The sequence below is a fragment of the Rhinolophus sinicus genome, chromosome 12 (genome assembly GCF_057876585.1).
Source record: "Rhinolophus sinicus isolate RSI-liver-muscle chromosome 12, RSI-T2T, whole genome shotgun sequence".
NCBI lineage: Eukaryota > Metazoa > Chordata > Mammalia > Chiroptera > Rhinolophidae > Rhinolophus > Rhinolophus sinicus.
The window spans coordinates 17,794,172-17,821,087 of NC_142512.1; the positions used below are offsets into that span (position 1 = coordinate 17,794,172).

The following is a 26,916-nucleotide window of genomic DNA, read 5'->3' on the forward strand; positions in this document are numbered from 1 at the left end:
AGTTCTTTCTGAGTTATGAATTCACTGTTATCCTCATGCTTTTCATGTGGATTATTTTTCCAATTACACATTTAAAAAATTGCAAATCCAGAGGTTAAGTAATTTGCCCAAGATTACACAAGCAAGTCCCAGCAAATAAAGGTCTGGTCCTTGCTTTCAAGTTTTTTAAGGAAAAAATAATACAGATATTACTTCTAAATTTACATCTAAATGTTGTAAAGCAAAGTGTCCGTATGTAAGAGTGTGGCCATTCAGGAGGCAAAGGGGAGAGGAGGGAAGGCATTTATTCATGAAAGAATCCTTGAAGAAGTGAACCGGGAATTTGGAAAGAAAGTCGGCAGAAGGAAGAAAATCCCCGGCTGCAGACAAATCAGTGAATAGCAGGCGTCTCAAACTCAGAGGGCCACAGGGGCCACGCAAATAGCAGGTATGAGTGAAATGCTCCAGGTATAACCCTCAAGGAATGGGGGGGGGACAATGGTGCACTCAGGTCCCCCCACAAGGGTAGCCTCTAGTGCACTCTGACCAATTAGTGCCACTCCTAAGGAGTGGATCCAACATCTGATTTTTAAGAGAAGCAGAAAATTCATATTTTCTGTGAAGTATCTAGGTTGTTTTTTTTAAAAGAAAGTTTAATTGTGGTCAGTTTTTAAACATCAGCAACTAACTGGAACATTATGGCCCATGGGCGGCCAGTAGTCAACCTCCAGGGAACTACAAGATGAAGCTCAGGGATGGGGCCCCAAGCAAAGAAGTCTGAACACTGATGGACACAAAATATGTTATTTATTGTCAATTTCTGCAAAGACACATTTAAGCAACAAAATATACATTTGTTGACCTTTTAGAATTCGTTTTATACATTAACAAATACAATGTGCTACCATAGCAATAAATTAAATGTACACTATTTACATTACATAGGCAGTCAGGGTCTACAAATCACCTCAGGAAGAGGGAAAAAAGAAACTCACCATCACATGGGTCATTTCCAAGTTACACTTCTTAGGTTCTACCACACAGAGGAATCTCCTCACACTTAAACGTCAGCACTCCCGGCTGGAGTGTGGAAGAACGCCAGGACAGGGGGGAGTTGGCACACATGCGAAGGATCGGGAAGGGGGGTTGACCCTTCCAAGCGGAAATGTCACAATATCAAAAACGATGGCATTTAAATTCCAGTCTTCCGGACAAAGAGCCTCTCCCCAGGGATGGTAAGGCACAGGACAGGGCCACTGCCCTAACAGCCTCTCACTAGGCGGGGCTCCACTGTCCTTGGCCTTAGCAGGGCCTGTCTCCTTCCTCCCAAAGAGGCACATGGCTAAGCTGAAAGCAGGGCGACGTGGGGCTGGGGTGGGCAAGGGGCTAGTGGTAAAACAGACATCAGCGCTTGTAGGAGAATGCTCCAACCAGCCCCCCAGCAGGCTGCAGCGATCACCTTGACAAACTCCACTGACCCACCCTCACCTTTGAGAAAGGGGTGGCTGGCGAGAGGCTGGGGGAGGAACCGGAGGGTCCCAAGCATGGCTGACTGGCCAGGACCCTGCTGGCCACCTGCAGCCGTAAGATCGAGCTGAATCCCAGCCATTCCCCCACAACAGACCTGTCTCTGTTGACTCCGAATTGAATGAAAAAGGTAGTGTTTGCGTCGGCACCTTGAACAGTCAGGGTAAGAAACTGAAACAGGCTCTTGTCCCACCTCATCACTTGAGTCTACATTTTTACTAACCTAACCACCCTTGTTGAAGGATCTAGGAAAACCAAAGAGTTTTCTTTTACACTTTTTAACTTGAAAAGGGGAAACCCAGGGCTGGTTAACTGCATCTCTGCCCTGGCCTCTATCCCCTATAGACCAGAGTGGAAGCGCCGACAGCCCTGAGGCACAACCCACTGACATCTCTTTCCCTCCTCATTTCCTTTGCCCAAGCCGCATCCGAAACCCCAGGACCCTCACTAAGAAATCCGAGAGAATATCCGACCTGATGAAAAGAAGAGAAACTGAGGCCCCACCAGCACCCTGACTGCTGACCTCTCCCAGTCAGTGCCAAGACACCAGCTAACTGGCTTCCACAAAATTCAGGTCCCAAGAAATGCAGCCATTTGTTTAACCAACCATGTCGGCGGTGCCAAAGCAAGGGCCCTGGGTTGTGGGTTCTAATGCCAGCTTTGCCACCAGTTGGTTATGTGACCTCAAGCAAGTTGTTGTCCCCTCACTGGAGCAGAGGTTTCTCATCTGGGAGATGACGTGGTTGGATTAGATGCTCAAAGGGGCCCAGAAGGCCCTGTGCCAAGGCTGGACCACAAAATGCTTTTCAAGAAATACCATGTTCCACTGATCAGTGTGGACAGAAACTCTAGCTGTGGCCTTCTATCTCAAGCTCTTTCTGCATCTGTATTCAAGCATCAAGCGAGCAGAAGCATCTGAGTGCCCTAGAGGATGACAAATATAGTTTCTTCCGTGAGTCAGGCAGTTCCCAGAGCCAGAGACGTGTCCAGTAAACACTTCTCCTGTGTCCAGATAACGTGCAGGACGCCTCAAACACCAGCATGAGCACCAAATACCAGGATGAGTCTAGTCACAAGGACCGATGAAGCGTGAGCAAATCCTTGAGCCCCAAGACTGGGCACAGAGATAAAAGGAAAGACATTTAGGGCCAGAGAAGATGCAAAGGGAGTGTGGAGGAAGCAGCATCCAGGAACGCAAGCTGCCTGCCCCCAGGGCCCCCAAGGGTGAGGGGAGACTGCTCAGTGCTATTCAGCCCTGGGACCTCAGGGGGACAGGTCAGGTACACTGTGGAAGCCACAGCATGGACTTCCTAGAGATGGTGACACAGGACCCAGAGGGAGAGACATTTCAGATCCTGCCCAGAGTACCCCCATGAGTAAACAGAAGGTAGACACCACCTCTCAGGGCTGCTTCTTAGGGCACAAGCCTGCACCTTTCGGTTTCCCTGGCCATATCCAGCCATCCTGGCCACTGGCTCACAGGCAGGAGCAGAGCCTCCCAGGAGGTGGGGGCTGCAGGGAGAGCGACCAGAGCAGCAGGGGGAGATCAGGATGAGGTCCCCAAGTAGGATAGAGTGGGGGTAACCTGGAAACCCCAGGGGGGCCCCAGAGCACAACACAACACAGCACAACCACTAAGCAGCTGTAAATACCAGCTCCCCAGAGAAGCAAGCCAGAGCCCTGGAATTGTTTTTACAGAAATACAGTTTGACCTTCCAAGTTCCTTCAGAAACCCAGCCAACAGGACGCTGCCAGGATCCGTGGGCCTCATTCCAGCCATGGGTGCTGCTCTAGAGATTTTTCATAAAAGCTAAACAGACATTTGTTGACTTTCTAACTAGAATAAATTTTACTGGACTAGTACGTTAAGTAAACACATTTCCCAAAGAGTGTGAGGGGAGAGGTCCACCAGCCTGCAAATAGGATTCCACAACGTCCAGGTGAGTGGGGAACGAAGGATCGAGGTTTTGCTCTCATGGCAAAAGCGATGGGGAAATTGTCACATCAGCCAAAAACAAGTATAACGTTTATGTGCCTTGACTTGGGAATAGACCCAGCTCCCAATGCAAATAAAGCATTGGTTTGGAAATCCTTGTCGTTTGCTCAGTAAAGCAGGGGCCCAGCCAGCGTCACCTTGGCAGCCCGCTGTCACGGAGGCCCCATATGCACTTGACGCTGCCGCACCTTCAGACTTGATATTTTCCTTGGAGGACGCCCTGCCTTGAACCCCACCAGGGACCATCAGCAGAAACGCCCTGCAGACTCGGATGCGTGAAAAGCGAGGAGCAGGTTGCTGCTCAGAGGCGAGCTGGCTCATCCCAGCGAAGGTGGCCCGGCCGAGGGTGCAGGCAGCAGTCTGCAGTCTGAGCTGCACCCCACTGGGGCCCAGGTTACAGGAATCCCATCAGTGTGACAACTGCCAGTGGACTCACAGTTGGAGAGGGGAAGAGGAGGACTGGGGGACCAACCCTTGATACAGCCAAAGGGCACACCCCCAGGCAGCACTGGGCCCCCCACAGACGCCAGGAACATAAAATGCAGGACACTGCTCCTTCACCACAGCCAAGGTCTCCACCCACACATGGGCCTGACCAAAGCTGACAAGCCATCCCCACCTCACGTCTCTGGCTCTCACCTAAGAGGTAGGCTCAAGGCACGCTCCCACAAACCTCCACAGCCAGCAGAGACCTGGACCCCAGCCTAGCCCTCGGGTCTGAGGTTTTCCTCAGCCAAGGCCCCAGCGCTCACTGGCTTGCTCTCCAAGAATTCCTTCTCACTCCCATCTGCCCATCCCTTCATGGGAAAAACATCTGCTCAAAGGGGAGAGACTGACACAGGGCTGGTCCCACAGCGACCACAATCAGGAGCCTGTGGAAAATCAGGCCGTCAAGGAAGAGAGGGGCACCCGCTCCCACGCACACCCAGCTCTGTCTCAACTCCAACCACTGGGCCGCTCAAGACACACTGGTGGCAGGCACAGATGCTGCCTGTGGCCCGAGGTCAGCAAATGGGTACAAAGTTCCTAGCACAGAAGCAAACGGATGTTTGGGACCTCCCGAGATAGGAGCAACAGAGCTGATTTCTGTCAGGGCAACTTCGAGGAGCTACACATTTTGGCTTCTGGAAAAGTGCTTCCTCCACTACCACTAAACTCAGTCGTTGTGCCTGCCACCTCCAGGATACAGCACTGTCCCTCCCCGGGCGCAGCCCTGCTGCCAGCCTCTGCTCCCCACCTCACCACTCTCTCTGCCTCTCCGGTCTCTGAGTCACCAGTACCCAGAACCCCCTTACCCAACTCTTGCCTCTGCAGACAAAACAAGATGACAAATGACCCAGACACATAGCAAATTGGGTGGTCAGGAGCAGGGGAGCCTGGAGGCAGGAGGCCTGGACCAGAGATGGGGAGGGGCTGGCAGGGTATCTTGGCGAAGAGGCAGGCAGGGCTGTGGCCAGGTCTGGACACTGAGACAGACAGCTGGTCTGATGGGCAGGTGGCCAGTGGGGCAGCAGGCCTGTGACAGTCAGAGTAGTGGACGACACCCCCAAATGCTGGAATAGGAGCCTTCTCCGAGACAGAATCAGAGCTTCCCTGGAGGAGACAAAGAGGAAGAAGATGATAACCAAACAGTGGGTGAAGGGAGGAAGGGAGAACCCATGTGTCCACAGCCAAAGCCCACTGAAGATGCTTAGGACAGGAGAGTGCCAAATACAAGGGTACCAGACTGTCTACAGCCTGAGAAGCTGGGCATAAATGTGAATTTCGTGAACTGAGGCATCTGAAGTACAGGATGAGAGTTGGAAGTCATGTCAGCATTCCCATTTTCTCTTCTGGTTTTTTTCATAGGTCAGGTATTTATAAAATGGGCTTAGCTTTGCCCTTCCCCTTGAATCCAACTGCGACTCACACCCCTGAGCCTCGTGGCAGGGTGGAAATTCAGATGGGTCTCTAGTAACTTCACTAGCAGGAGTTCAGGCCTTGAGGTGAGCTGGACCCATGCTCCCTGCTCTGCTGAGAACCACAAGCTCCGCTGGCTGAGGCTGGAGCAGGGGTCCTCCCTCGGGTCTTCCCGCACAATGTGTAGGGGGTAAGGCATGTCTGGATGTGCAGGGAGGACACATCTCGGCCCAGAGCCTGGCCAAAAACACAAGGAGGGAAAGGCTGGCTGGAGCAGAGAGGCGAGGGGGCAAACTGAGGGCTCCCTACTCCAGGGGAGGAAGGTGGGCTCCAGGCCCCTGCCCCTCAACCAGACTCCCCTGGGGCAGGCAGATGGCCTCAGTGAGTCTGGGCAATCCTTTAGGACAACGCTTCCCATCCACACCTGAGGCCACTGGCCTTCTTCCCCATCATAGGCTTCGGAAGAGGCGACTGACCCTCCCCAGCTGTCAGGGAATCTCTGGCCATTCTCAGGTTATCAGATCATGTGGCCAGAGCAGGAGAAACACCTGACCCACCTTTGACAGGCGAAGGACTCCTCTTCTATATTAGTGACCCTGTTTCAAGAAAAATCCATATAAGCGTCTTATAAAACTAGACGACAGAATCCCCACCGACTGCAGCTTCTGTGCACTCAGCTCTCAGCTCTCCAGTGGGCTCAGGAAGGGACTGGAAGCCCCCAGAGCCAACAGTCCAGAGCTCACACCTGTGTGTGTCCCAGGATGTGACTCCAACACAGGACATGTGGCAGAAGTGGCTGGCGACCCCCAGGCTGACTGCACCATGTGGGGGCCCAAGCATCCCCCCAGATCTGACCAGAGCTTTCCTTCCCCTGGTGGGATGTGCCCCCAGGAGGGAAGTCTGGCTTTTGGAAGAGGCTGGAGTGTTGGGTGCAGGAGGCTCCCCCTGCCACCTCCCTCCCCCTAGTCCTTACCGCACTGGAGCTGGCATGACTGAGCTTATCAAAGCGGAATTTCAGGTTTGACCTCGGGGAGTTTCTGCTTTTGGCATCTAGGAAAAAGAGGAAAGCCCATGAAGAGAGGGTGGAACTAGAGAGGTCACTGTGGAGGAACCTGACAGGGAGGCCAGGAAACGGGGGCCTCGTCCCCTCCACTTCGCACGAGAGCCAACTCTTACATTTTTAGAAATGTTGTGAGCTGGTTGATATACACATTTTTAAATTAAATTATGTAAACTTATAATTAAATAAATGATTTTCCTCAAGGGTACTAAACACTCAAAAGTCATCACTTCCTCATTAGTTCACTACATTCTACTATTATCTATTCTCTTAAGGTTATTGGTGTTTATTGTATCTGTCTGGTAGTTCTTCCCAACTCCACGTCACATTGGTAGCTACAGATCAGCCAAAGTAGGAGTATTAAGGCCACAGAAATCAGCAAACACTATAAAATATAGCTTCATTTATTGTTTTGTTGTCTAGACTTAAGAAATTAACGGAGAAAATATTCACAGTATGGGCTAAACTTGAAACTGTATTGTATCTATAGCGATTACACTGTGAACAACACAAAAATAACTGATTAAATATTCTTCCAATATTTCAAAACTATTGTCTGATTCTGCAAAGAAGTTGCTTGTGTCACTGACAGAATAATATCAATCACCATTGAGGTCAGAGGAACACTTGTTTGTAATTTGCAACCTAAGTTGTCTACAAATACAAAGGTTAGGCACATATCAATAAAAGTATCTGTAAGCATCAGTTGGCTATGTGGGATTTATAGGGAAGAATATTGTATATTTTACCATTATTTATATATTGTGTTTCAGGTCCTTTACATCAGTAAAATTTACAGTAAACATATACGTGTGTGTGTGTGTGGCAAGAGAGCCCGTTGTTACATATTTACCAACACACCACTGACAGGGGACCACTTGGCTTTCTGGTTCTCCTCTGACCCGGGGAGGGAGCCGACAGCTCAGTACCCTCCAGCTGGAGGCCGCTGACTTACTGGTGCTTCGGTCAAGCAGCCCCACCCAGCACCGGGAGCACCTCTCCGCCACTCCCCTCTCAGGGCCCCAGGGAGCCCAGGTGTGAAATGACGGATGGTGGATGGTGGGAGCATCTGAGATCATGGAAGACGGATGTCAGGCCCTTCCAGGCCACCTCCCTCCCCTTAACCCTGTCTCTTCCCAGATACCACTGAACAGCCTAAAACAGGTTTCCAGGTCTCCGCAGGGCGAGGATGGTCCAGTGGGTCCCAGGACAACTTCCATGGGGCTGAGGGTGAGAGGTAGCGGCCGCTCAGGGTTAGATACTATGGTGGGGGGCCACGGCGGATGCAGTAAGCACCAGGCAGGAGTTACCAGGCCTATCCCAGGTCCCCTTCTTCTCCGGGTGACCTTCAGCAAGTCACAGACACTCTCTACACCTCCCTTTACTCAAACCTTATTTATTTTGAAATTTATTTAATACCAAGTAGGAGCCGAGCTTGGTTATGGATTCGTTCATTCATTTCTTCAATAGTTAATTAAGCCTTATTTTTTTAAATCATGGAATCTGTATGACTACCCCACTTTATAGATGAGGAAACTGAGGTTCAGAAAGATGGGCCTGTCCAGGTAGCCAGGATTAGGACCCAGCTCCACAGCTGCCCGGCCAAAGGGAGCCGAGCAAGAGGACGCACCTGAACTGGTCCTGTCTATGTCTCCATCATTTAGATCAGAGTTTCCTACCCTCAACCTATTGACATTTGGGCCAGATAATTGTTTGCTGTGGGGGCAGCTCTGCACATTGTAGGATATTTAGCAGCATCCTGGACCTCTGCCCGCTAGATGCCAGCAGCACCCTCCTCCCGCAGTCGAGAAAATCAAAAGGACATTTTGCCAAAATGTGCCCTGGGAGCAAGATCGCTCCCAGGTGAGAGCTACAGATTATATGATCGTTCTATTCTGGTTATTTAACAAACACTTAGGTTGACAGTTGTAAGTTTCTTACAAGCATAAAAACAAGCTCATTTAATCTTCCCACAACCAACCATGAGGGAGGAACGATTCCCCTCCCAACATTTTTTGCTTGGGGAAACTGAGGCACAGAAAGGCTCAGTAACCTGTCCAATGTCACACCGCTAGTAGGTCGGGGATCCAGGATTAGGACGCAGGCTCCAGAGTCCTGTGCGTGCCCCACACGGGGCTGCCCTCCCCGAGGGCGAGACCGAGGCTCTGATTTCTAGGCACCCACGTTGCTCAGCAGTACCTACCGTACACATCCATCTGGATGCCCCTCAGGTGCCAACGCTTCACCCTCTCCCCAGAGCCAGTTATTCCTACTCTGCCCAACTGCAGGGATCGCAGAACCCCAAGAGGCCCACGCTCCTTGCTCTCCCTGAACCCACACTACTGAGCCCAAAAGATTTTACCTCCTTGGCAGCTCTTGAATCCACGTGCTTCTCCCATTGCTCCAGACACCCCCAGGTCCATGGCCTGTCACCCCTCACCGCTCACTGTGACCCCTCACTGATCTCACTCCCTGTACCTGCTCCCCACCAACCTCTTCTACTCAGCCAGCTGCCGCCACCAAAATAGGCCTTCTCAACTCCTGACGATGCTTCTCTACTTAAAAACTTTCCAAGACTTACGATCCTCCAGTAGCTTCACCAGGGTCTCCGTGGTGGCCTCAGCCTGGTGTTTCAACTGCTGTCTCCCCTCTCACCCATCCCCTCCACAAACTTCAGCCACACTGACCCATGTGCGGTTCCAGAACACAGTCTCTTGATTCCCTCCAGGCTTTTGCTTCACATGCTGTCCCCTCTACCTGCAAAACTCTCACCACCTCGTATCCTCGTATATTCAGGACCATCACTGTGGCAGGGCGGCCCTGAGTTAGTGACGGGGTCAGTGGAAAGAGCCTCAGCTTTTGACTCACACAATCCTAACTCCTCCAGAAAAACCACTGAACTCTCTGAGCCTCAGTTTCCCCATGAGTAAGGAGTACAAAAACACAGGCCTCTTAAGGGTGATGAACAGATACCATGAGCTAACAGAGCTCAAGGGCCTCTCGCTTTGGGGTTGGGGTGGAAACGGGCCAGTTTAGTACACCTGGGGCACAAGCCCCACGAGCAGTGGTCAGGGCACAGCTCCAGAGCCTGCCTGTGGTCACGTGGACACACCACCAGATGCCACCGACCTGTAGGACTCCGGCTCATGATGATGGGGGTGGCGGCTGCTGCCAGGCTGGGGCTCTCGCTGCTTGGGGACGGGCTGTAGACAAACACCTCCTGCTTGAAGGGTGAGGTTGTGGACGGCTGGCTGCTCTGGGGAGAGAGGCCGGGTGAGTGAGACCAGCCCCACCCCCGGCAGCCCCCAGAGTGGCTGGCACCTCGGCAGACCCCGCACAGCACCTGCCCTCCACTCCCCACTTGGACACGCTCTTTCCTTCTGCTGCCTCCAACTCTCCCCTCCACCCCCCAGGAAGTGCCCCCGACCCAGCCCCTTGAAGCACTGACCCCTCTCCTCTCCAGCCAGGAAGCCCATGGCAGGGACACCACTCCGCCTGGCCTCTGACCCTTTGCTCCTGCTCCTATGTCACGCCAGGGCAACCCCAGAAAGCCCTGCTCCCAGAGGGTGGAGTTTCCACACTTCCCCTTTATGTGCAGAGCCTGGATGGGGCTGTGCCCACAGTAGCTATTTTAATACACAGAGCGGGTGTCTGGCTGGGCCCAGGGTGCCCTCCCCACTCCCCAGCGTTGGCCAGGGCCACACCTACCCCACTGTCACACTCCTCCAAGGCCTCGCCCTCCCCGGCCGCGCTGCTGAAGCTGCTGGTGCTGGAGGAGGAGCGGGAGATATTGGCCCGGCCATTCTCCTTCCACTTGATGAAGGGCCTGGAGGGAACAGGGAGGCAGGCCCTGCTCACACGCCGGGGCCGAGGGCAGGGCAGGGCGGCCTCACAGAGATTGAGCTTGCCCGCCAGCAGCCCCATCACCCTGCCTGTTGGCTTTTGTGTTCCAGGGAGTTCCCGCAGCAAAAGGTGCCCGGAGCGGAGATACAGCCCAGAACGCCAAGTGGCTAAAGCTATCCCTTCCCCCACCTTCACTCTTACTTCTCCTTGTTGGGGCAGATTTCCGGAGAGCTGGGATTCGATGAGGTCTCAGACTTTATCTCCTGAGAAGAGTGCCCACCATCCGGGGTCTTGGGGTTGCTGGATGCACTGTCACTGAGGAAATGAGGATGAAGAGGAATGAGGCCAGGGGGCCGGTCTCCAACTCCCACCTGAGCCCCAGGCCTGAGACAAAGGCCCTAGCAGCTCTCAGTACCATGGGGGCCTGTGTGGTCACCGCGCCCCCTGTCAGAGCACGGCCACCAGAACCTCCATTCCACCCAAGCCCCCCTCAGAGACTGCAGGCGCAGACAACAGGGTTTTGTGCTTTGCAAGGGTTACTCAAGGTTCCTGAGTGAGAGTCAACAGCTACTAGACAGGAGTCCTGGCTCGATGCCCCCATGCCCAAATCCACCCCCCACCCAAGCAGGCAAACCCTGGCAGAGCTCTAGGTCAAGAGCAGGCTACAGAGGGAATAGAGTGGGGTCTAGAAAATCTACCGCCACAGCCAGAAAACAACACCGTGTACATGTACTCCTCGGAGTGCTGCCAGGGCCACTGCTGCATAACTCTAGGGAGCCCCCTCACACAGACTACAAAATGAGCTCCCTGGAAGCATGTGCCGAGGCAGCCCTGAGTGCTGGGAAGTGCATCTGGGTAAATGGGCTATTCCCAGCCCAGGGCCCAAGGGTCTTCTTCTGCTACAGTTTAACAAAGACCATGTACTGCTGCCCACTATTTGCCCTGTGCCCACTGTTGGGGACATAATGGCCCTGTCCTCAAGGCACTTTTATCTTTTAACAGCTTTATGGAAATATAAGCCACACACCATTCACCCATTTAAATGTACAGTTCAGTGGTTTTTAGTATATTCATAACCATCACCACAATCTAATTTTAGAACATTTTTATCCCCCCTAAAAGAAACCCCAGACCCATTCACAATCACTCCTGAATCCTCCCGCTCCTGGCCCCTGGCAACCACTAATATATTTTCTATCTCTATGGACTTGCCTACTTTGGACTTTCATATAAATGGAATCATACAACATGGTGTAGTCTTTTCATGAGTGGCTTCTTTCACTTAGCAGTGTTCTAAAGATTCCTCTATGCTGTAGCATATATCAGTATGTCACTCCTTTGTATTGCAAGATAGTATTCCATTTTATGAATATACCACATTTTATTTACCCATTCATCGAGTGATGGGCATTTGGATCATTTCCACTTTGGGTTATTACGAATGCTGCTGCTATGAACATCTGTATGCCAGTTTTTATGCAGACATATGTGTTCTTTCTCTTGGATATACAGGAGTGGAAGTGCTGGGTCATGTGGTAACTCCATGTTTAACCCCCTGAGGAACTGTTCGCCAGACTGTTTTCCAAAGGAGCTGCACTAGTTTACATTCCTACCAACAATGCATGAGGGTTCCAGTTTCTCCACATCCTTGCCAACACTTGTTGTTATCTGTCCTTTTAATTACAGTCATCCTAGAGGCATGAAGTACCTCCATGCCCTTTTAACGAGGTCACTAATGAGTTCCTAATTGTCAACCCAAGCAGGGGTTCAGGTCATTGTGCTGGACTTCTCTGCATGTCTGACCCTCCCACCTGGAATGTCGCCTCTCCAAGCTCTCCCCGTCCTTGCTCTCCTTCCTTCCCAGGCTTCTTCACTGGCTCTTCCTTTCTCCACGTGCCCTTAAATGCTGGTGTTCCCCAGGCATTCTACACACATCCCTGGCTGGTTGTACTCACTGACCTGTCTTTACCCACCCTCTCCACCCCTGGGACTCCCACCTCCTGCAATTCTGACCACTCAGAAATCGAGGCTTCTCTACTGAGTGACCCACAGGACTCACTCACATGTCCATGCTCCAAACAGAGCTTTTTATCCTCTTCCAAAAACCTGCCCCTCATCCTGCATGCCCAAGCTCAGGGACTGGTGCCCCCATCCAGGGCGACAGGCAGACAGGTTGGAAACTGGGAAGTCAACCTGAATGCCTCCCTTTCCCTCACGTGACCATAAGCTTCTGGAAGGCAGGTTTGTGTCTTCTGTAGCTCTTGTCTGAGCACTGAGCCCACCACATGGCAGATGCTCAAGAAATGCTGCTTGCTAAATTAAACAACAAATGGGCTCACTGGTTGAAGAGTCAGAGAGACAACAAGAACAGGTGAAGTATGATACAAGTATTGCTGCTAAAAAAAAAAAAAAAAAAAATTCTAGAAGCCCGAAGGAAGAAGGTTCAATTAACTCTGCCTGGCAGAATCAGGGAAGGCTTCCATAAGAGGGGACATACAAGTGAGTTTTGAAAATGGAAGCAAAGAAAGAGAAAAATCTAGTTTGGGTCCAAATGCAACAAGAACAACTTTGGAAGTCCAGTGCAGAGACGGCCAAAGTTGCCTTGGTGGATAGAGAGCTGAGTGAGAAACAGGGGCCTGAGGTGGGGGCCAGGTTGGAAGGAAGCCATAGCCCTCCCCGAAGTGGCCATCCTACAGCTTTTGTGGTGGAGGAAACTGACGAACCCCACACTGGACAGTTACCATCGTGCCCGGCTGTCCCCTTGGCCTTCAGAGCCCGTGTGCAGACGGGGGAAGAGCCCCGACCGTCGCTTGATGGGGCTCCGTGACTGGTTCTTTGCTGTTGCCGCCGCCACTGGAGGCTGCCAATGAAATCACCAAAATGAGTGTTCACACCACAAACCCAGATCTCCTCCTCATCATCCCCTTTCCTGTCCACAAATAGCCCCCACAACCTTCTAACTGGCCTGGAAGAGATGCCAGGAAATAGCAAGACAGCCAGTAAGGTTGGGATCTATGTAACAGGAGCTGAGACCCGAGGCTCAAGCCACTTGCAGCCCATTTTCCTGTCTTCTTAAGCCAGATGCTAAGGCCCCGGGTAACAATCCACCGAAGTCCAGAATCCTTGGAGGAACACGGGGTCAGGACCACTCTAAGGAGAGCCCCACATTTTGATAAGGACAGGGTTTTCTTCTTTTTCTTTCTTTTTATAAAATAGCAGAATACCCACCATGCTACTAATGATTAGTATTATAAATCATCTTGCATAATTCACATAATTTACCAGATATTTTCATTGCTCTTATCTTATTGCTCCCAGAAGGTCTGTGAAGGGAGCAGGGGCTCACAGATGGAGAACCACAAAGCTGAGAGAGCCCTGGACGTGACCTGGTTCAACCTCTGGCTTTACTGGTAAGGAAACTAAGGAGAGGAGGGGATTTGGCCGAGGTCATAGCAAATCACCAGCAGGATGAGAACAAGAACCCAGCACCCCTGACTCTCCATCCATTCCTTGCAAACAAATGGGTCCAAGCCGGGTGTCACGGTAACAAGACAGAAGGAGAGCAGCCGAGCCAGGGCCACGCGCACCCACAGGCAGGGGCGGCGGCCAAGAATGAGGTTCTGCTTCAGCCACACGCGGGGAAGAGGGAGGGTGGGAGACTGAGCGGGGGAGATGGGAGCCTGCAGCCAATCTTCAGATCCTGCCACATCTCTAACCCAGGCCCCAACTTCTGCCATTCACGTGCTGTGCAACCCTAGGCGAGTGGCAAAACTCCCTGGGCCTTTCTCCTCATCCACAGAGTGGAGGTAATTGCCCTGCCCTGCTCCCTTCACAGACCTTCTGGGAGCAACAAGATAAGAGCAATGAAAATAGCTGGTAAATTACGTGAATTATGCAAGATGATTTATAATACTAATCATTAGTATCATGGTGGGTATCCTGCTATTTTAAAAAAAGAAAGAAAAAGAAGAAAACCCTAACCTACACGAATTCAAAGCCACTTTGCTTTATAAAAGGCCCAATTATGTGGTTCTTTCACCCGGCCCATCCCTGGTGCAAACTGACCAGACCCAAACCCACAGACCTGCCAGGCTCTTTCCTTGGAGGATACACAGTGACTAAGGGCGAAGGCTTGAGGTCAGCGCAACCTGCACCCAAACCCCAGCTCTTCGGCTTAGCCAGGTGCCCTGTAGCAAGTTCCTTAACCCCTCTTAGCCTCCTTCTCGTCAAATGTAAAGTGGAGAACACATCAGGACCTACCTTAGACAGCTGTTGCGGGGATCGGAGGAGATAATGCCCAGGCATTACTTAGCTCAGTGCCTAGCACACAGCATTCAGGGGCGGCTACTGTTATCACTAATAATAACAAAGCAAGGACACCCCTCTCACAGTCATGGGTCCCAAGCTGCTGGGCAGAGAAATGCACCCCAGGACCATCTCACAGGGCTGGCCCCAAGGGGGAGGCCCAGTTGTGAAGGAAACCCAGAGAACAGGACAACAGCAGGCTTCCAGTCTGGGCCGGTCCCAGGTGCTGCCTGGAATGGAGGCTCCACTTCAGAGGGCAGGGCCTGGGGTCACCCTCATGCAGCCTTAGTTTCCCTCTGTCATCTAGCTCACCCTCTTCTACTCGCCTGGCCCAAGGCTGGGTGAACACACCCCTCCCCCACAGAGGCCTGGGGGACCCCAGTGTCCATGGGCACTCACCGAGAAGGTGGTCTTGGTGACCTCCGTGCTGTTGTGGGAGATGCCCCCGCTGAGGCTGCCGGGGAGGCCCCCGCCGTGAGGCTTCTTCTGGCTGCTCACCATGGTCTCCATGGAGTGGCTGCGCACGCGAATGGCCCTCTGTGGGGACAGCAGGTGACAGGGGCCTGAGAGCTGGAGCCAGGCCTGTGCAATGACCCCACCTTCTTGGCTGGGTGTGCAGACACAGCCCTCAACACGTGTGCACGCTCACGTTCTCTCTCTCTCTGTCTCTGTCTCTCTCTCTCTCCCCTTGGTGGCCCTACACTAATCACTACAATATGCACAAGATTTTCACATGCTGTGGACATAGGTGGCTCTTTGCTGGCAGAGGCTAGAGAGGACACCAGCCAGGGAGAGTCTGAGGGGTCAGTGCCCCAGGTCCCCTGCGAGGTGGACAAAGGCTGTTAGCCCATCTTACAGGGAAGGAAAGTGAGGCTTAGACAGCTCACCCAACCTGTGTGGCCCCAGTACCAACCTCTCCGAGATGCAGCTTCCTCGTCTGTAAATTGGAAACGACATGATCCAAGCAGGATCACAGGGGGATCAGACACAAGTGCCTGACCCCAAATTGATAGGGGGTTTTTTCGTTTTGTTTTTTTTGGCAGAAAGCTAAGCATCCCTCTGTATTTAAACACTGGGTATCCCTTCTGTTGTCACCCCAAAGAGTGCCTTGTACAACTTGGAATATGTTTGCTACTGGGGAACCATGAAAGGAGCTCTTTCTCACTGTGCCCTGAGCCACCACTCACGCTCGCAGGGGCTAAAATGTCGTCCATACGAGCCTGCCGCCCGGTGCAGCTGCCCAAACAGGACACGTACGCTCGGACTTGAAGTGCGGGATCTCGGAGGGCCCAGAGCTGCTCAGGCCACACAGAGCCCTGTGTCCATTTAGGGCCACCAACAGTAAAGGGTACATCGGCAAACAGTGAAGTGCCCAGGAGGGGAAACCAGGATGGTCAGTGCATGCAACGACGAGAATAACAGCTAAAATGAAGACTGGTGAGCCCACGGCAGAGGCGGACCTGGGATGGGACGGTCGCTCGCCTCAGACTGCTCTGCAGGCCTGAATTCCTCTGAACCTGACCTGACGGTAGTGGTTATAGTGAGGCAGACAGATCTCAGCTCAACTCAAGGGAGGATTTCCTGATAAGTCAAGTCCTAGGGAATTCCACCTACCACGAAGATGATGCTCCCTGGTTCTGGAGGCCTTCAAAGATGACACGAGGTTTCTAGGAAGGGAGGTTTCTCTCCAGTAGTCCCCAAGCCCCACATCACTTCTTTTTAATCATTCATTCAGTCACTCAATAACAGCCAGGCAGCCATGCATATAAAGCTCTTAGCAGAGAGCCCGGCACATCATAAGCACCCAGTAAAAGTGGCTACTCTTATTGTTAATAACAAGCATTTGTCACGTGCGTCTGGTGTGCCCAGCACTGTGCCAGAAACAAGGAGAATTCTAGGAGGAGTGTAAAGAAGTGTGAGACATGGACCCTGCCTCCGAGGAGTGCACAAGTCAGCAGGGGAAACAAGACACATTCCTAAAATTGGGGCAATGTGAAAAGACGCAGGGCCTGCGGGGGTCCTCCCTCTGTATTCAGTAGCTGTCCAGGGCCCCCACGGCCTCAGGGGCACATGCAGACTCGTGGATGCACATATCATTACTTGCTCACGTGCAAGTACCACCGAGGCCACGTTCCTTGCTGGCAGAACCACTGTTCGGTCCAATATCCCCTCTTCTTCCATCAAAAGGAGTAAATTCTGACCTGTCTAGAGCAGTCACATAACCCATCCTCTTGCCAATGGAACATGAGGGGACATCTGCTAGGGGCTCTGGGGAAAGGTTTCCTTAATAATTCCTAAAAGAGATGTGATATGTCTGTCCCTGGAACCACAGCAGCCACGTTGGGTCGTGAGAGATCAAGCTTGAGACAAAGCTGACAAGCTGGCGATGGCAGAGGGGGAAAAGGGAAGGAATCTGGCCACCGATGACCACGCTGAGCCATGAGCCACATGGGGCCTTTTCGTTAAGTGAGTTAATGGATTTTCCTTATTGTGTGAGGCATTTGAGGTCGGGTGGACTCGGAACCTCGGCTTCAGAAAACTGACACAGAAAGACAAATGTGTGGACGCTGCTCCCGTCCTCACCGGGTTCAACCCACACACATACAAACACGTCGGCTTACTCACTCCATGTGCCAACACACAGATGGTCTCGTGTGGAAGAATGAACCCTCTTCCCTCCCTTGAAGCATGAAGGGAAGAGCTTGGTCTACAGCAAGACAGTCAGTCCCAAGAAATCAGCAGGAATTCTGCTCCCAACCCAAATAGCAGATGCCCCGGGGAGCTCTCCCCAAGATCAGGAATTCTCCAAGTGCAGGAATGGCCAAGGCCCACATCCTGCCTGCCTTTCTATCCCGACATGGAAAGCTGATTCAGGAAAGAGGACCATTTGTAAATATGACCACCGTGAAGACCAGCTCCTCTTGAATGAGGCATTGAGCCCACCAGCCTCGCACCGCTGATGTCATCTAGCCTCTGCTGTCTGAGTCAAAGACGCCCCCTGGAGGGACGTCAACTCTCTCTCCCTTTCTAGACCACAGAACAGTCGCCTAGCAACAGTTTCCTGCAACATGTGTTAAAACAGCCAGCACCTTCTATTCATTCCACCACTCAAAGATCATTAAGTCATGTGCCCTTTGGAAAACTGAGGGCAGGAAAGGTGTGGCACCACTCTGAGGTGTCCTTGGATAAACAGCCAGTTTCCGTAAATGAGTCAAGTGCTCCATCAGCTCAGCATCATGACATTCTGTTGGCGCCCTCCTGTGTGCCACCACCACGACGGTCATCAACTATGACATGTCAATTACTCATGTATGTTCTGATAGATTCTTCACCATCCATGTCCAGCAAAGATTCGACGTGAGGAATAAGCCCTGTGTGATGGTATCTGTCTGCTGAGCTCCACATACATGATCTCATTGAGTCCTTACAACTCTAAGATGCAGAGAGGACAGGCACTGATAGAAATGGTCCTGAAAGGTAAATGATTGCCCAAGGTCACCCTGCAGGTAAGAGAGGAGCCAGGACCCAAATCCAGGACCCTGGGCTCCAGCTGAAGGGGCCCCAGTAGCCCAAAAAGTGGTGCAGAGTGAACGTATATAATTCAACAGGTGGATGGACTAAGGGTGATTAGAGACCAAGTGGTTGGCTTCCCCTCAAAAAAAATCTGCAAGGTTGATGTCGGGGAAGAATCTTCTCAAATGCCCTTGGTCCTACTGAGTCAGTGAGATAAATCTGAGGAGATAATAGGCTGACGGGGAATCCCAGGGATGGACAGGGTGGCCGTCTGCTGCTCAAAGCAAACAGGAAGGGATTTGAGTCTTGTTCTTCCCAGCATGGTGTGTGAACCTCTCTGAGACACAGTTTCCTCATCTGCAACGTGGTGACTGTCCCTGTGTGAGGATGACATGCTGTGTGCCAAATACCTGGCATGATACCTGCTCGCTCAAGGTTAACTCTCCTTCCCAGTTCTTGGGGGGGGGGGGGGGAGGGAGGAGAGAGAGAAATTTAAATAATGCTCCTTTCAGACGGAAGCATCCAGTGACATGGTCTAAAGTACTTCATGCTTCACTCTGATGCAGAGCTGGAAGCACTAGCCTTCTCACGCTGGGCAGAAGAGACGGGTACAGGGTGAAGAAGAGAACAGAGGGCAGTGATATGGAAAGAGGGAGGCAGGAGAGAAAAGGACAGGCCCGTGCAGCCTTTGTATGGGCATCGAGAGGTCTCCAGGGACGATCTGGCCCCTCTCCTACTCAGCCCTTTGGACATCGGGCCACATTTCATCCACCCTCCTCTCAGGGACCGGCTGCTCACTGCTTTCAAGGCTGCCTGTTCCAGCGGTGGAGAGCCTGCCCCTTGGAAAGTTCTGCTGCGCATCGAGCTGAAATCTCACCATTTCTAAACCATGGAATTTTAGACCAGTCCAATCCATGTTTCACACAACTGTCCCTGGCTATCCTGAGTCTGCTCTCCTCCCAGCTAGTCATTTCCAGTTCTGTACCCATCCTCAGTCACCATGATGTCCCAGCCCTCAGCACACATCATAGCTTACTTTTGAACAAGTTCTCTTTTAGGGGAATGAGAAAAAAGGGATGATCACTTTCTCATTATCTGTTTATGTCACTTCATTTCAGCCGGGAATACAAACACCACTTAGCATCACGGAGGGAACATGTTTCCTCCGGGCCAGCCACAAACCTCGCTTCCTTACAAATGGCTTCTGTGAGTTGTTTCCATTTAACAAACTCATCTTAAGGGACCAAATGCACGGGGATGACCACTAAGGGGGACGTGCCTACCTGTACCGGGCAAGCAGCCAAGGCAGGGGCCCCCTTGGAGAGAAAGATGAAATTCCTTGCCCACCGCCATGGCCCCTAATCAGGAAGTACTCTGAGGTCCAGAACAGGGTCTTCTGTCCCACTAGCAGCACACATAAAGGACAGAGACTGACGGGAGAAGGAAATATCCCTCCACATCTCCAATTCAGATATTCCAGAGCTCCAATCCATGAGCTGCCCCAGCCTGCGGGTACTTTGCTGAGAATATCGGAAGCCTGGTGCTCCTCTCCTGCCACTAGGGGTCAGATCAGACCAGAGCGTTAACTACTAGTGGCCCTCAAAGGCTGGGAGAAATTCACCTGACAGCTCCCTGCTTTGGGTGGTCCCAGTTCTGGGGCCCCTGGGTGGCCTTCTCCTCCCTGGTCTTCCATTCCCCTTCTGCATGATGAGGTCTGTGGGGCTAGCTCGGGGTTTCTCAAAATGTGGCTTCCGTGTGCTTTATGGACATATGTGGTATGTCAAGTAGCATCACTTTTTCTTTTCATTTCACTGGGGACCAACAGAAACTTCAACAGCTGGCAGTGGCTGAGAATGGCATTGAAGAACAATAGTCTGGAGATCAGTATTTTTCAAAGGTGAATAATGTACAGCTCCTTTATAAAGAAAAATATTCTTGCAAGACTCCAAGAACATGTCCACAGACTCCCAACACCAGTGGTCCTGTGGCTGCATTTGCAACATACCTACGTATTTATTCATGTCCTTCAATGGTGAGTTTCACTGTAAAAGTTCGGTCTCTATAATTGGAAATATATTTTTTTATATTTTCAGCTAAGTGAAAATGCAAAATTTCAAAGTGTCTGTAGAACTGGCAAATTCCTGAAAATATCTCCAAGCATCTCAATTTGAGAAGTAGGTCTAGACGTCCGTAAACCAACTGTTCTCTCATGGAAGAAACACTGCAATGACAGCCAATGGAGCTGAAGAGAGATGTGAAGAAGAGCTATTCTAAGTGGTGTGAGGTGCCAGGAGCACAGCCTAGGAGAGTGACAGTTCTGCTTCTCCAGAGAGGGACAAAGGGTCACTGCACTGCAGGGTGGGGAAGAACAGTCATAAGAAGCAGGGGGTGGATGGCTGCGATCGCTTCTAGCCCTGGGAATTCTCAGTTATGTTTCCATGTGCCTGTGAAAGGAGAACTTTGACAGGAAGGAAATAAAACATGTAACTTTTCTTCCTAGGACCATTCCATGCACCACGTCTTGCAAGAGGACTCTCACAGAGGTCTGGGTAAGGAACGCCCTCAGGAATGTCAACAAATCTGACACCATAGCACCAGCCGAAGCACCCAGGAAGAAATACCCAAACTAGAGACAGTTTCCTGAGCTGAGACGGACCACAGGCCTGGCCGCAGGCTCGGCCCACACATCAGAATCCCCCAGGCCACTGGATGCTGCAAGGCTGCAGCGCCTGGCCTGGTCCCAGCACCGGCCTCCACAGCTTGGGAGATGTGAGGACATTAATGGAAGGGACAGGGCAAAAGAGCTTGTGTGCCCCAGCAGGGAGGGCAGAAAAGCTGCTCTGTGCAACTGACCGACTGTGAGAGCCCCTCTCTGTCACCCCCCAGGGCCACCTGGGACACAGGCATGGAAGCAGAATGCAGACGCGAGTCTATCTTCAGCGTGTAAGGTGGAAAAGAAAAATTCCCTGGATTATTGGATCAAAGACAAGTAAAGATGAAGTTTTGAGGCATCTTCCTCTCTCGGAAATCCCTTTAGTCAGACCTGCTGGAGTCCAACAGAGATCAAGTGCTACTCCTGCCAGAGGCAGGGGACTGAAAAAATAGCCTCAGGCCACTGTCCTTTAACACGCGCAACCTGTATGCAGCTGCCGGGACATTTAATCCACTGGGCTCTGTGGGCAGAGTGTCCTCAGCCGACAAGCTTTTCTAGGTTATAAAAATATTTGAAACCTGGAAAAACAATTGTTAACTCCAAAATACAGAAAGAAACCAACAAAACTGAAAGCAACAAACGCCTCATTAAACGGCTGCAAAACATAACATTATGCTCGCCAGTCAACTACAGCTGAAGTCTTATATAAATTACATTTACTGTGGGATGTGGGAGTATCTGATACACTTGATCTGATATGGGGCGGAACCTATGAAGGTTTTCGTGTTTACCCAGTCTCATATTCACCCCTTTCAGCTAGGCTACCCTACCTGGCTCCCCCTTCCCCCCCTTCCTCCCCGCCCCCCCCACCCCACCCCCCCGGTTTCTCTTCTCCCCTTGTCCCCTTTTCCTCTTAGTCTCCCAGTTTCTCCTATTTCACGCTGGCTGCCACTGTCCATCAGGACTGAAACAGATGTCCCAGGAATCTCCCACCAGCCTGGACAAGCAGCTTGGCTCCTACCCGCGCCCTTGTGAGGAATCTCAGCAGCTGGCCCCGATGAGGGCCAGCAGAGGCCTGCCCTGCTCTCTGAGGTGCAGCCCGGACGTCAGGGATGAACCCCAGGCTTTCCCAGGTCAGGCTCGCATGTGTGGAGTCTTAACCGAGTCGGGGAACCGGGAGGCAGTATCATGTAGCCATTGGGAACACAGGCTTTGGGATCCAGCAGACCCAGCTGTAACTCCCGTGTTTGCTGGGTGACTTGGGACAAATATTTTGTCTCTTTGAGTCTTAGTTGCCTCCCATGTAAAATTATGCTCATAATTATTAAAATTGGGTATGAATTATGATACCAAAATAATTATACCCTTAATAATAGCCTTCCCCACAGGGCACAGAGGGCAGCTGTGAGGCTTTAGACGGGATAATGTGTGGTAAACTTTCTCTTTCCAGGATAATAATAACAGCTCACACTTTCACTGAGCATTTACTGTATTCCAGGCCATGTGAACTTTTCCAGACTTTATTTCAATGAATTCTCCCAACGACTCCATCACAGAGGTCCTATTGATCATTCCTGTGCTGTTGACGAAAACACTGTGGCCCACGGACTGTAAAGACCATGCCCAGGATCCCAAAGCTGGCGTTTCTAATAAAGGCAGGTCTAACCCCAACCCCACACACTGTCGCTTTACCCATCACTCTGCAATGGGCAATTCAGCAGAACACTGATCTAAGAACCAGAAAACCTGAGTACGAAACAAGGCTCTACCTCTCAGCAGGTGTATGGTTTTAAGCACTCCTGCAGCCTCTCATCCTGTCCCCTTGTGTGTGAGTGGAAATAATAAGACCTGTTCTGCCAACTGCACAGGGTAACAGCCAGGCTCAGATCGGATGCTGGGTGCAAGTGCTGTGTGGACCAACAAGCACTTCACAAGCATACGATGATGAATCTTCTTTACGTCATGCCAGCTGTCCAAGCACCACCTGAATACTTCCAGGGACAGGGAGCACGCTACTTCTTTTAGCAGCTCATCCTAGTTAGAAAGTTCTTCCCTTTGCAAAGTCCACAGGGACTTACTCTAACTCCATCCCAGTGACCCTGACCAGGTCCCCCAGTGCCCTGCCAGCTGGGAAGAATCCTTACAGTACCCCACACTGGCTGCTACTGCTAAAGACCCCTAAGATTCGTGTTCTTGCTCCTGCCATCCTGCCCTGGGCTCTGACCGCAAAGAAGGCAGATGGAAGCAATAATATTCGTGGTTTGCACTGGCTCCTCTCCCGCTGCTAACTCTGTCCCTGTCCCTACTTGTCAGACTCCCAGCCAGGAGGAGACGATCCAGATTAAGGAAGGATGTGGAGGACGCGGCAGACGCTGTTGGCTGCTCCGACCACTCACATTTCCTGAGGCCCGGCCCCTCTGCAAACTCCTGTGGTGCCCCTGCTGGTCCTGTCACCTGAGGCTGGCACTTGGGCTCTGCGGACCTCAGACCTCTGCCCTTGTCTGTCCCACACCTCCCTGCCACAACAATCCTCAGCCACTCTTTTGCCGTACCTTAAAAGACTCCAGGAATCCCCCGTGGCCCCCATTTTCAAACTTGTCCTCTTCTGGGCCCAGTCCCAGCATGGCCTGTGTGTGGGCATGGAGCTCGTCGTGAAGATTGTCTAGGAGGGCGGCCCTCGTCCGGTCCTGGAAGGGAAGAGGGTGGGGTCTGTGGAGCTGGCACTGAAGGCAGAGATGTGCCCTCTCCCTGGGGGCTCCAGACATCTAGCCTGGGGGCTGTTATTCTAGTCAACTGCATCCGGGTGATGGTGTGACCTAAGGACAGACTGGGCTCCATGCTCACACATGCTGCAATTAACACTACAGCCCCGCGCCCAGCCCTCTGCTCCCTTCCCTCTGCCCCTTCTCCCTGGGCCATCCCACCCTCCCAGCTCCACCCCTGCTGACTCCCAGATCTCTGCCCCAAGCTCCATATCCATATACCCAACTGCCCATTGCTCTGCTCCATCCAGATGTTTGTACAGAGCCATGTGTATGACCTCCAGGGGGCGCCATTCACCGAGACCAGCAACCCAGCCTTTGCAGGCACCCCCATATGAGCAGGTCCTGCCTGAGCTCATCTCCCACCAGTGCCCATGTCAGCAAAGAGCCCAAGCTGAGGCCTAAGAGCCGCCCCACAATTCCAGTTGGCCCCACCATTATATACAGAAATCCATCAAGTCTTCCCGACTGACCCCAAATCATTTCCTTCTATGCCCAGTAGAAGCAAGCTGTCATCACTCTCTTGCCTAAGTACTTTATCAGGGCCCCACCACCTCTTGCTCAAAGCGCTTGCTGATCTGACTGAACCAATGTCTCCAACCAATGTCCCCCCATTCCATCCCCCACATGAGCCCCTCTCTCAGGCCATATCAAACCCTCTGGAGCTCCTTCACAAAGTCATGCTCTGATTCTTTGCTCATTGTTTTTCCATGCCTGGTATAACCCTCCCTACTCTTTCCTCCTGGAAAAAGGCTTAGCAGCTCACAGGCCACCTGCTCCAAGCAGCCTTCCCTGAATACATCCCAGTCCGCCATAGGCAGAGGCAGTCACCATCCTGAGTCACAGCCCCGTGCTGGCCCAGGGCTGGCACTCTGTACCACACCTGTCTCTTTAGTAATGGCCCCTCCCACCTGCCTGTGAGCTCTGTAAGGGCAGAAACAGAATCTCATTTATGCCCATATCCCAGGTAACAGACCAGAGCCTGGTACATAGTAGGTGCTCAATAAATGATTGGTGAATGGTTGACTAGACCTGAAGTTTGGATTTAGCTTCCACAAGAAGACAGAGTTCCAATATCAACACAGGGCTGAAGGCTTACAGAGGCAAAGACAGTGCTCACCACCACCACCCCAACAGCCCCCCAACAGAGGCTGGCTAACAGGTGGCCAGGAGGGCAGGAGGAAGACCGTCAGAAGCCCGCTCTCACCTCTAACTTCGCAAACTTGTCCGACTTGCAGCAAGCATTCTCTGCATTGGTGAGCTTGGTGAGCAGGAATTCCCTGAACTCCGGCCCCTGGAACAGACAAGAAGCCCCGGGACGCTCCCAGCCTCAGTAACGCGTAGGCAGAACAGAAAGTCTGGGAGATCCCCTGAAAGGTCCTTTCTGGCATTTGATCATTTCTAGCCCAGGCCAAGCCCACCTGCTAAGATGCCAGCATGGAAACCAACTTCCCTGTGTCCCAGGAAATCAACCCTCCACATCCACAATTTTTGCCCAAGGCGCCTGGGACTGAAGCATAGTATAAAAATGCTTCTTTTAGCAGAAAGTCAAACACCCTGACAAGTGCCCTGTGGTAGGTCAGGCTGGAGCAGGAGAGGTGGGGAGAGACCCCCAACCCTGCCAATGGTCCTCCTGATATTCCCAGCCCAGATTCAGTCCCACTCCAATTACTGCCACTGAGGTATGGGAACCTGGAGTCTTGGACATGAGAAGAGCAGAAAGAAGAGTTTCTTACCTTCTGGAAAACAGGGGGACTGGGCAGAGGTGGGCCAAAGGTGGGCACATCTTCCCGCGCAGTGACTGAGACCTGAAACAGAGCCTCAGTGTGGGCCGGGAGGGAAGACACCCAAGCTGAGGGTGATGATGACGCACTGCACATGCCATGCTCTGGCCCTGGGGGAGCCCCACTTCCCACAGCAGATCTGCTCCTCTTCTCCCTCCACTCCTTGCCAGAATACAAATAGACTGCCTGTGTGAGCCATCACCAGCAAGGCAGAGCTCCTAGCAGTGGGGCTGGACCCCATGGTGCCATCCACGTGCTCTCTTCTGTGATGCTGGAGGCCAGAAGCAAGTCCAGCAAGATGACTGGACAGGGCTGGGGAGCAGCCTGGGACCCTAATTCTAATGCAGCACAAGCCTCCAAGAGGCCTTATCTCATTACCTCGTTGGATTGGGAGGCTAAGCCTACAGAGAAGGCACAGTGAGAATGATTAGCCCTGTTTCACTGATGAGGAAACAGACGCCCAGAGACAGGAAGTGGTCCCCAAGGCACCCAGGTGATCTACCCACAGAGATGAACAGAGAATCCAGACCCTGCTCTGGGATTCTCTCCACAACACTGACCCGAAACCTGGCCACAGGCGGCCGGGAGGGCAGGAGGAAGACCTTCAGAAACATTAGATCACTGCAAGTGTTTAAACAATAAATACCAGTTGCATGGGCTCCACCCCAGACCTACTGAATCAGCGGCTCTGGGACGGCGCCAAGAACCTGCACCCGTTAAACACTCCCGAGAGCTTCTATATATGGTGGGCAGACTAGTGTTTGGAATCCTGACCCCACATGCAGGGTCAGTCAGGCTGGCTTGAACGAACAGAGCACAGGGCCCAGGCTGGGAACTGGGGGTGGGGGACATCAAAGTATGCTGCAGAGGGGTGTACCAGGCTCTGGGTGGGCGTGTGCCTTGGTCAGCCTGGCAAGGCATGAACTCATGGGGAGCATCCAGGGGCTCTGTGTGGGGTCTCCCAGGATTGGGATGACCCCACACCTCCATCTCCCCTCTGCAGGCAGGTGCCCTGGTTTCACCTGCTCTCAGCCCATGAGGCTGCAGGCCTCTCTGGAGACGCTGCCCTCTCCCTTCCCCAGGCAGGCGGCCGCTGACGTGAGCCTGGCACTGGCACGCCGCCAGCCTCCCTGGCCTGTGAAGTAGGGCAGATGCTGAGAGTCTGCCACAATGGGTGAGCAGGCAGCTTGGAGCCGGGCCAAGGAAAGGCCCTGCCTGGGTCTGGAGGGGAAGGGAGCAGGAGGATGCTGGTCAATACCAAGCTGAAGGTTTTCTCTCCCCAAGCTCAAGGTTGTCTGCATGGCCCAAATGGCAGTGCCAAGAGTCAGGATCCAGGGTATGTTTGGCTGCCATGATTTCTGGCTGGTCCCAACTGCCAAACACAGTTCCCCACCACCACCCACAATGCACCCATGGCACAAGTCAAAAAGTCCACCCTCAGAGCCAGAATGGGGTGGGGGGATAGTGGGGGAGGCTGGCTGGTTGGCCCGAGGCCAGAGGCCAGGCCCAGCTCCCCCTCTTCCCATCTCAATACTCTCTCCTTCTCAGGCTCACATTAGAATGGGCTGTGCGGACTGGGTAAGTAGCTTCATATA

General features: G+C 52.4%; 1 protein-coding gene across 17 annotated transcripts in view; it reads right to left on the minus strand.

Moving 5' to 3' along the window:
- Positions 1-767: 767 nt before the first annotated feature.
- Positions 768-26,916, minus strand: part of RAP1GAP2 (RAP1 GTPase activating protein 2) — a 206,937-nt gene continuing 180,788 nt past the window's right edge. For 16 of the 17 annotated variants that reach the window (XM_088802006.1, XM_019755481.3, XM_019755478.3 and 13 more), the window contains 11 exons: positions 25,274-25,345; positions 24,745-24,831; positions 23,328-23,462; positions 15,009-15,146; positions 13,046-13,164; positions 10,506-10,619; positions 10,170-10,287; positions 9,591-9,717; positions 6,375-6,451; positions 5,959-5,997; positions 768-5,095 (listed from right to left, as the gene is read on the minus strand). In XM_088802006.1, coding sequence (XP_088658132.1) covers positions 5,989-5,997; positions 6,375-6,451; positions 9,591-9,717; positions 10,170-10,287; positions 10,506-10,619; positions 13,046-13,164; positions 15,009-15,146; positions 23,328-23,462; positions 24,745-24,831; positions 25,274-25,345 — 996 coding nt within the window. In that variant the 3' untranslated portion in view covers positions 768-5,095; positions 5,959-5,988. The remainder of the gene's footprint in view (positions 5,096-5,958; positions 5,998-6,374; positions 6,452-9,590; positions 9,718-10,169; positions 10,288-10,505; positions 10,620-13,045; positions 13,165-15,008; positions 15,147-23,327; positions 23,463-24,744; positions 24,832-25,273; positions 25,346-26,916) is intronic. The other variant, XR_002139499.3, reaches the window with a different exon arrangement.